Source organism: Sinocyclocheilus anshuiensis, unplaced genomic scaffold, assembly GCF_001515605.1.
Source record: "Sinocyclocheilus anshuiensis isolate Anshui unplaced genomic scaffold, SAMN03320099.WGS_v1.1 scaffold560, whole genome shotgun sequence".
NCBI classification, from domain to species: domain Eukaryota; kingdom Metazoa; phylum Chordata; class Actinopteri; order Cypriniformes; family Cyprinidae; genus Sinocyclocheilus; species Sinocyclocheilus anshuiensis.
The window spans coordinates 875,133-885,690 of NW_015554116.1; the positions used below are offsets into that span (position 1 = coordinate 875,133).

Below are 10,558 nucleotides of genomic sequence, written 5' to 3' on the forward strand. Positions count from 1 at the left end.
ACTCTCAATTCTGACTTTTTTTCTCGGAGTAGTGAGATTAAAAACTCGCAATTCTGACTTTTTTTCTCAGAGTTGTGAGATGAAAAACTCGCAATTCTGACTTTTTTTCTCGGAGTTGTGAGATGAAAACTCGCATTTCTGACTTTTTTTCTCTGAGTTGTGAGATAAAAACTCGCAATTCTGACTTTTTTTCTCGGAATTGTGAGATATAAACTCGCAATTGCGAGTTGTAAAGTCCAATTTTGAGGGGGAAAAAAGACTGATATGTTCTCAGAATTGTGACTTAACTCACAATTCTGAAAAAATCTGAATTGCGAGTTTATATAACGCGATTCTGATTTTAAAACTTGCCATTACGAGTTTATATCTCACAATTCCGAGAAAAAAGTCAGAATCGTGAGATGTAAACTCGCAATTGTGAGAAAAAAAAGTCAGAATTGTGAGATAAAAAGTCACAATAACCTTTTTTTTTCAGAGCAGGAGGGTCTTTCCATCTTCGGGGGAATAAGAACATCTGGGTTTGTGAGAAGTAGAAACCTTTGGAACTGGTCTGCACATTTCCTGTGTGAGGAGATTGAACTTTTCCTGCCCTTTTCATGTCTTTTCCTTCACTCTGCTGGATTCTGCTGCTCTGCTTCAAGAAAGAACGCGAGAAACAAATGCAAGGCAGGCGTGATTTTAGTGTCTTTTGTTCTTATCTCCAGCTCTTTATCTGTCTTTCTGGCTCTGTTTGTGTTTTGCTAACGGTTCTTTGTGGTTTTCTTCAGCAGGGGGGCAGTTGAGGGTAAACCTCTGCTGTTTGAGGAGGGCTGAGCTGTTCTGTTAGTCTACACACACTGAAAGAACTACAGGCCAACTGTGGATTCAGCTGGAGGTATGTTATTCTTCTCTCTCCATCCTCGGTTCTGTGTTTTAGACTGATAAAACATTGCAAAACAGGACTAAATTCAAATGCAAATCAAGGTTTTTGAGTTACTAACTTTCTCTAAAAGCCTTTTATAAAGTCCTACCAAGAGGCTGTTGCTGCTTTATTTGTCTGAACATGTTTTTAATGTCAAGAGTGTTCGGTGTTAATGCTGAGACATGTTTAAACATGCAGGTTTAAAATATTATTGGAGCTCAAAGCTTCTCTCCAATGTCAAAACATTTACAAAAGCCATTTAGAAAGAGCATGTTTGCACCACGAGGCATGATGATAAGTATAGCCCATTTAAGTTTGTATTAAGTGATGAAATGCTCGATGTGGCCAAAACGTTCCGCATGGATCAAACCTTTGGCTGATAGCACCTGTAGTGTTTGGATACATACAGTAGCAGACAACAACAAAAACATTACTGCAGTTCACATGCTCCTTTGATGCTTGATTCCATTTCCAGCACCAAAGCAGCGTGAGGCCGATTAACCCCTTCTTTCCCACATAGTTTTAATTTATAGTAAAAATTTAAGTCACATGTAGGCTTTTAGACTGTGTAAGTTTTGAGGCAGCGCTATTTTAGTATTATTTATATACTATTATATTATATACTGTATATATGTATATACAATATATTTATATATATATATATATATATATATCATGTAATTAAAAATGGACTTTTGAGGCTTTTAGACTGTTAGTTTTGAGGCAGTGCAATTTTAGTATTATTAATATAATGTTACTATTTAGTTATTTATATAATATATTGATTTCGTTTTTTATGTATATTTTCCATGTTCATTTTAATTTTAGTTTAAGTTTTAGTAATTTTGCTATGTGCTTTGTCATTTTTAGTATGTTTCACTTTTTTAAATATTTCTATTTAACTTTATTTTTATTCTGGTGTTTCATTTTCATTTACAATTTTTGTTTAGTAATTTTGTTATGTGCTTTTGTCATTGTCTTATACATTTATATTTATCTTTAATTTATTTCTTTTTAGTTTTCATTTTAGTCTTAGTAATTATTATTAAGTTTTACACCTAATATTTTGATTTGATTTGATTTCAGCTTTATTTCAATTACCGAAAACGATTTTTAATCATTTTAGTTTTAGTTAACAATAGCAACACTGCTTTAAGGCTAATGCAAGTGTACTCCTACACTCCAAAAATCATACTGTTAATGAGTATTTATATATTGAAGGTTCTTTTTGTAACACCCAATTTAATTTAGTATAAAAATCACATTGCTAAAAGACATAGGGCCCTATTTTAACGATCAAAGCACATGGTATATTTATATATACTGTATATATATATATATATATATATAGCCTAATATTATATAAAATGCATGTTTTTTTTCAGTAACATTTTAATAATAGTAACTTTATTAGGACCATGGAAACTAAAATACACAAATATGCAACTAACCGTCAAAAATTGTGCAGGGCTTTTACTGTGAGGTTGATTTACAGGGGGTGAGTGAGTGAAGAATAATGCACGGTGCATCTTGACAGTGTTTATGTGAATACACACTAGTGCAGGCATTTTGACACTCTGTGTTTTGACCGTTTTAGGCGCGCCACCAAAGACAAAAGGCCCGTTCACTTCACACCAAGCACGATAACTATAAAGATAACAATAAAGATATAGTTCTAAAAATGTTCTCAATATTAAAGAATAGCAGACACCACACCACAGCTATAACGATAAAGGCACAGAGAAACGATATCACTGGAATCACTTTCAGAACTATTTTTTCCAGCTGATGCACGATATAAACATTGACAGCCAGTCAGAATCCATCCTGCTATCATGAGCTCGAGAATTTAAAGTGGCAGACGCATGTGCGATTATAATAAACAGACGATATCGTTCGCTGGTGTGGACGCTAATAACGTTATCTTCTTGGTGTGAACGGGGCTAAAGTCTATGCTTCTCCGTGTTCTACTCGGATCTCGTGCGCAGAAAATATCCAGTCAGAAGCGGATTAAGTTCCGTTTCGCGGCTTTGAGTTTTTAATACTGTCTGTCTTTTTAATATCAAGAATGTCCCGCTCTTTACTGTCTCATTCATTCACGTTCCTTTATTAATAACGCTAACAGTCCCACCTGCTGAAAGCTGCGCGGAAAAAGCAAAAGTAACCGGCGAAATGTTTCATACTGACTCTTGGCACAGGAGAACACCATCTTCTATAAAACAAAGTTTCAGTCCTGTCACTTTTTTACATACTTTTACACTTTCTGCTGTTCAAAAAAATCTTTATTTTCGCTATTACCACAAACAAGCTACGTAGCAGCTTGAATCTGAGTTTATTAGCTCTACGTTACCAGTTTGCTGTTGTGACTCTCGCGAACAGCACTGAATGCGCACTTTGGCCAGTACAAAAAATTTATTATTATTTGAAACCTTTTATCAGCTTATGAAGTCTCTACAACAAATTAATTGCTGATCTCTTGTTATGTATAATTTTTATAATAGATCATTTGTTGGTAAAGGGTGAGAGACATAGGTTCCCGAGACATAGGTGAGAGACATAGAATGTCCCTATCCTTGCGTCAGGTCCAATTGACCCTTCGCAAAGACCCACCCCCCTTAGTTACTGTTGCTATGTCCGACAAGCCATGGCTCTCATGCCACACATCATGTTCTCATTCAGTGAAAAATAGATCACGAAGCAAAGAGGAAACTGACAACTGCCGACAAACAAGACAGAGCAGGTTACTTTTGGTATGAAACAAAATCTCCGCATTCAAATTTTGTCTTTTTTTTAAGAAATTCAAACAATAAATACAGTTTTGTGGCTCTTTAATGTGTCATGAAAGATCGCTGTAGCACCTCAGTTAAAGCAGCACATGAACCGACCATCTCTTTCTCTTTACTAGTTATAGCATGCAATAAACATGAATGAACATCAGAAAGGTATCTTGTTTCAACCGCGGAAAGACGTCAATACACACCATTTTACAAGTTAAAGTCCACCAACGTTAGTCTAAGTCCGGTCTGGTTTGTTTATCGGACAAAAATGGCAGATTCTGCATTATGATTGGTTAGATCGCCTGTCAATCAAACTCCCTGTGAAGGGTCAATTGTGCTGTTTTAGGTCAACTTTGTTGTTCTTAAATAGTCATGAATCTAAGATTTGTACTATTTAATACTTCTTTATTGGTTTATTTTCCTCATTTTCATGCAGCATACAGTTGGAAATGAGAGCAAGAAGCTCATCTGAAGCGAATAAACTTGGATACCAAGCAACTGAACAAAAAGATGGGGGTGGACATCTTTGCTTTGACATTGTTCACCTTGAGTCACCTGTGGCCACATGTCCAAGCTTCAAGTCTAGTTCGGTTAAACACAGGGCTTCGGGTAGCCAGAGGCCAGTCGGTGTTTGTCACGGCTGGTGAACTTCAGTTCCACATGGACGGGGTATCTGAGGCCTGTAAGGTCGAAGTAGTTCTTACCGAGCCTATCACACAAAGAGTGGGGAAACTCACTCCTCAGGTAACAAAACAAATCCAGAATTAGCTTATGCATTATATAAAATGTGAGAATAATTGTTGTTGTACCATTTTCCAGGTTTTTGACTGCCAGTTCTTTCCCGACGAGGTGAAGTATGTTCACAATGGCAGCCCACTTCTAGAGGAGGACACTGTCATGCTGAGGGTCTACAGGTGAAACATTGTGTGGTCATTATTCTTGTCCAACCCCAACATGTTACAGCTGGTACTTCAATTAGGGCTTTTGGGAGCTGCAAAAACCCTATTTCCAAGGCCTAATGTAATTTCCATACTCACAAATGCTTTTTTCTTTGTTTGTACTTAGGTTTACAGAAACTGAGACTTTTGTTGAGGTTGTACTGCTGAAGATACATGTAGTAGAACCTCAAAGGAGCCTCACAGAGCTTGGAAATGTTCCTCTAGTGGTTTCTGAGTTCTACAGCCTTTCCAATGCCATCAATAGCAGTGTCCTTACCTTTAAAACCCAGCCCGATGTGATCTGCACGGTACGTCTTCTCAGCTCTGAGATCAATGTCCCAATGCTTGGTCAACTGGTCGTTGAGGATCCTGAATCAATGCCGGCTTCTGAGCCTGGACCGAGAAGAGGTATACCAAGTATATAATGAAGATTTTTAAAAGCATTTGTGTGTCAAATCACAGGCATATGGTGCAACAGACAAAATCATGTGGTGCAACCAATGTACAGAAAAGAAACAGGACCCTCAAGGTCAATAAGTCTCTTAAAATATCAGATAATTTGACCTTATTATGACAAGGCAAAGTTAGTTCAGGTTGTCATGTTGTGCGACTCTGACTCCTCAAAAACATAATAATTTTTTATCAATTAATAGTTCACGGTATTTGAAAAAATACATTTTACTTTGAAAAATATATTCAAAATGTTTTTGAAAACACCATAAAACAATCATTTTTATGAATTCATAATTCATGATATTTGTTAAAAAAATTACCTTGAAAATATATATTTTAAAACATCTTTGAAAATAATTATTAAAATGTACACTAAAATGTCATGTGGTGTGACTCCCAAAAATGTAATATTTTTTTCAGAATTAATAATTTCTGATTATTGTAAAACGTTTTGACCTTGGTAAATAGATTTTAAAACGTTTTTGAAAATAATGACTAAAATGTTTATAGATAATGTCATGTGGTGCAACACCCTAAAAACATTTTTTCTGAGTTAATAATCATGACATTTGTTTAAAAAATGAACTTATACTATAATATATATTCATTAGTATAAAAATATGGAGGAAAATATGTTAACATTTAGTTAATGGTTACACCATATGACAATTGTAGGGCTATTTGGAGTGAAAGTTTTTTTTTTAATTCCATTTCTAAGAACCTCTCATCTGCATTCAAACTTTTCAAGGACGTCATACTGGAATCGCCTGCCCAGGAAATAAAGCCTGTGACCACAACACAAGGGAAGTAGAGTTTTTGAAGGCCGACTGTGCCGAGTTCCTCACTTCAGGTCTGAAGTACCAGCACCTCAGTCCTCCATCACCTGAGATTGATTACATCCCAATCAGGGTGGAGTTCAGGGACCAGACCTCCCGAGCCATGCTGGAGGTAAAACGCCATCAGAATCAGGTTTGTATGAAATCATAAAAACAAGGCACTGAATCTTCTATTTACCTTCTTCTCTCTTAGACTGAGAGTATCTGGATACCGGTACTGATCCAAGGGGCCATGCAGAACCAACCTCCCAACGCTGCCTTCATGCCTACGTTCATCCTGGAGGTAGATCAGTTCATCCTCACCACCATGACCACTGCTGCCCTGGATGCCAAAGATGACGAGACCCCTCAGGCCCAGCTCATCTTCAACGTGACCAAACCTCCAGCGGAGGGATATATTACGCATTTGGACGATCACACCAAAACTGCATTCTCCTTCTCATGGCAAGACCTGAATGAGATGAAAATTGCCTATCAGCCCCCAAACAGCAGTCACACAGCCAGGAGGAACTATGAGGTTAGGAAATGGTAAACTGCTGTACAGGAAACTTTTGACGGGCAAATTTTTTTTTTCTGTAAAAACATGTCTAACCTAGCCTATAAGCCCAAGGCCAAATATATTATTTGTATAAAGACACCTTTATACCAGTGTTGTTAATGTTAACTAAAACTATTTAAAATAATTTTTGTTAATTAAAATTAAAATTAAAATAAATACTAGATAAAAAAAACTTGTCAACTAACTAAATAAAATAAGTTAAAGAACTAAAATTACTAGAACTGAAATAGAAATACATTAAAGCTGAATATAAAAAAAAACTAATTAAAATGACAAGCACACAACAAAATCACTAAAACTTAGACTAAACTTAAAGCTAATTGAAATTATTAATAAATACTATAATAGTAAATAATAATAAAACAACCGCTTTATACTGTGTAAAAAAGGTATTATAAATGTGTAAAATATTTAGAATAATTTACTAAAATACATATTCATAATATAATAAATGTGTTATAAAATGTGTTATAAAATCTTGTTGACATTGCATTTTGTTGTTGTTGTTTGTATCTTATCTATCAAAACAATTAAATAATTTGTATTTAATATGACTTCCAACCAGTGTTTGGGAAGAAAACTGTTCTTTTTCTAAATTGAAATTGTCATATTCAATACAAATGTAACTTCATTTATTTTGCTTTTTAATTTATCTGTTGTCCAGGTGGAGTTTCAGGCCATCGATGGCTCATTTGTGCCGAGTCCTCCAATCTTGATGCACATCTCTATCCGCACTGCAGAGACCAATGCTCCTCGAGTCTCATGGAACATGGGTATGTTAGCGGATTAGCTAAAATAATCTTCTAAAGGAGAGACTGAGGCTAAACATCTCTATCCTTACAGGGTTGGATCTGCTGGAAGGCCAATCCAGACCAATCACATGGGAGCACCTACAGGTTGTTGATAACGACAACATAGATGCCGTCACCCTGATAGCTATGGATGGCCCACTTAATGGACACTTAAGTGTTAGAGGTAAAGGAATTTAATCGGTCACCTCTCTGAAAGTAGAAGCCAATCCAAATGTAATTTCCAGGACCTTTTTCCACTGATGTGTCATAGTAAGTCTCATAAAGTGTAAACCCACTCTTTATTCCTTCTCCATCCATGTGGTAACCATCCTTCATGTGGGCATCATTCAAGAAACATATGTCCGGGTGGCCTGCATGGGTTTGCTAATCAGGTGTAAAATGCTTCGGCGACACTTTGCCAGGGGCTGTGGACCAAAGATGTCTTTAGAGCCGTAGCGGCTGTCTTTCCACTTCAGCAGACTTTTGTTTGCACAGACCCTGAAAGAAGCAGATTGGAAAGACTTATGGCAAATCACGCCACATGTCCAACACAAGGTCATTTCTCTTCCATCAGACCATTATCTTAGCAAGCTTTGAGAACTGGTGACAATCATGTGTCTATCTGAAAAGTTTTATCCATGGGAATGTTCCAGAATATGAAATTTAAAGGGGTCATATGATGCGATGTCAATTTTTCCTTTCTCTTTGGAGTGTTACAAGCTCTTGGTGCATAAAGAAGTTCTGTAAAGTTGCAAAGACTAAAGTCTCAAATCCAAAGAGATATTCTTTATAAAAGTTAAGAGTCAGCCACACCTACCTAAAACGGCTCATTCTAACACGCCCCCACATATCTACGTCACTATGTGGGAAGATTTGCATAATGCCGCCCAAATGTTAACGCAAAGAAAGAAGGCGTAACTTTTATTCTCGCTGTAGTATTGTTGCTGCTGCCGCCGCCATGTCATAAAGATGCTGTGTGCTTCGTAGTGAAACAGAAACTACTTTGTTTGGTCTTCCAAAAGAGGACGATATCTGCTTCGTCATGCCTGGAGCTGATCCGTGCTGGTCGTCCTTTAAGTAATAGTTCTTCACCCAAAAAGAAGGTACTTCAAATACAACATTTTTCATAACAACATTATGTGTTCCAAAGAAAAAAGAATGTCAAACAGGTTCAGAATGACATGAGGTCAAGCAAAATCTTTTGGGTGAACTATTCTTCTAAATCCTTGGTTTCTTGGAAGGAAAGGCCGAATTGTGATTTCAGGAATTGAAAGGGATGTTTTGCTGTACGTGTTCTCTCATGGAAGCTGTGGTAGGTTGTTTTTGTGTTTCCTGGTTTGGAGGATTTCCAGGCCCATGGCTTTGTTCCTTGTGTCATTCTCTGACAGAAGACCAACTGATCAGCAGAAGCCTCAAGCCTACTCAAACAACAGCTCCTGCTTTAAGCCAAACCGTTCATTTAATTGGTGTTTATGTTTTTGTGGTTGACGTGTTGCTTTGTGATCCCTCTGGCTGAATCGTCCCATAACTTTGGCTCCAAATCCACTTCAAAAGCACTTCATTTTACTACAGGATGATTGAGCTGAACAGCAAGTTCTGGCCCAGAAATTGACCAGTCTCTCTTGAGAACCTAGATGGGGATTGGGAATAGCTCACGTAGACCTCTAAAGTCAGCCTTCGGCCAAATGGAAAGCTGCCGCCCAATGTCCTCTTCCATCGAGTACCTATATTGAGACTGTTTTTTTGGGCCTGCTGCCCACAGCCACCTTTGGGCCCAATTACTTACTTGTTTCTCCATTGGACTTGTGGCCGTTTCCCCCTGATAAAGTTGCTAATTAGGTTTGCTGTGCAACCACTAGTCATCATTCAATCTGTCTGGTGGCCTTGCCCTTCTGTCTCTCTGGCAAGCAGGAGAAGCTCAGCTTCATGGTGGGCAGCAGCCATTGCCTGGGAAGGACGCCATCTTTCTTTTTATTTTTCTGTAATAGGGAGAAGCCAGAGCCAACGTTTGTGCCTTCAGGCGAAAAACAAAACTTATTTTTCACAATTGCATCGAGCCAAATGAATGAGATTGCAAATGATAGTATAGCTGAGTTTGAAAATACTATCACATTATGTTGACTACTTGACTTAAAGAGATCATTCACCTGAAAGCTGTTTTTGACCATACAATGAAAGTCAGTGGGGTCCAAAACAGCAACATAAGCACTCAGACATTTTTCGAAACATCTTCTTTTTTATTTCACAGAAGAACGAAAGTCTTATAGATTTGGAATGACATGAGAGTGAGTAAATGATGCCAGAGTTTTCATTTTTGGGTGAATTATCCTTTTAACTTGACCTGGAATTTCATTCATCATTCAAACAGGTCAAAACCATATACTGTAACCAATCCTTCTTATTCATCCAAAGGTGGAAAAGGATTCATGTTTAAGGTCAAGGATCTCAGAGGGGGCGTCGTGGTCTACCATCACTCGGACAGCGACACCACCAGGGATTACATTGTCTTCCGAATCACAGATGGCCGCCACAGCATCAGACACAAATTTCCCATCTATGTTCTTCCGAAAGATGACACCCCTCCTTTCCTAATCAATAACGTGGCCTTTGAGGTCCAAGAAGGAGGCATGGTTAGGGTGGAGGAGTACATGCTGATGGCCTCAGACTTGGACTCCAGTGACGACTATATTCAGTATCAGCTGATTACTTTTCCCAGAGTAGGACAGCTGGTTAAGAAGTCCTCTCCACAGGAACCAGGTCAGTTGGATTTAAAAGGTTATATTTCTTAAAGATTTTTAACTCCTCTGACGTGCCTTACGTTATATGGTGTCATGTCAACCAGGTATCCCAGTGAAGAGCTTCCTGCAGAGGGACCTGTTTCAAGGTCTAATCTACTATAAGCACTCAGGGGAGGAAGTGTTTGAGGACTCTTTTGATTTCATCCTCTCAGATGTCCATCAGCCTCCGAATCTATCGGACAGACATGTAACTTTGTATCTGTTTTCATAACAAATTCCTTTTCAGTGTGAATATTTATAACAGAAGTGTTTGGTCTGTACCTCTTCATCCATAGACTGTGGTAATCCACGTGTTTCCAGTGAAGGACCAGTTGCCTGAGGAAGTTTCCGGAACGGTTCACTCCATCACGGTTAAGGAAACAGAGGTTGCTTACATCACTCAGAACCATCTGCACTTCAGAGATACAGAGCATTTGGAGACTGACCTATTGTATGTGATCACTCATCCCTGCTTTAGCCCGGGAAACACCAGGTATGCTTATGCATTTCCTTGCGATGACAATTT

General features: G+C 37.9%; 1 protein-coding gene across 1 annotated transcript in view; it reads left to right on the plus strand.

Annotated features, from left to right (window-relative positions):
- Positions 1 to 776: 776 nt before the first annotated feature.
- frem1b (Fras1 related extracellular matrix 1b) overlaps positions 777 to 10,558 on the plus strand; it is a 28,714-nt gene continuing 18,932 nt past the window's right edge. Inside the window, exons 1-11 of the mRNA XM_016462260.1 lie at positions 777 to 874; positions 4,115 to 4,422; positions 4,498 to 4,592; positions 4,744 to 5,024; positions 5,818 to 6,017; positions 6,099 to 6,422; positions 7,129 to 7,237; positions 7,308 to 7,439; positions 9,668 to 10,012; positions 10,098 to 10,240; positions 10,329 to 10,525. Coding sequence (XP_016317746.1) covers positions 4,189 to 4,422; positions 4,498 to 4,592; positions 4,744 to 5,024; positions 5,818 to 6,017; positions 6,099 to 6,422; positions 7,129 to 7,237; positions 7,308 to 7,439; positions 9,668 to 10,012; positions 10,098 to 10,240; positions 10,329 to 10,525 — 2,060 coding nt within the window. The 5' untranslated portion in view covers positions 777 to 874; positions 4,115 to 4,188. The remainder of the gene's footprint in view (positions 875 to 4,114; positions 4,423 to 4,497; positions 4,593 to 4,743; positions 5,025 to 5,817; positions 6,018 to 6,098; positions 6,423 to 7,128; positions 7,238 to 7,307; positions 7,440 to 9,667; positions 10,013 to 10,097; positions 10,241 to 10,328; positions 10,526 to 10,558) is intronic.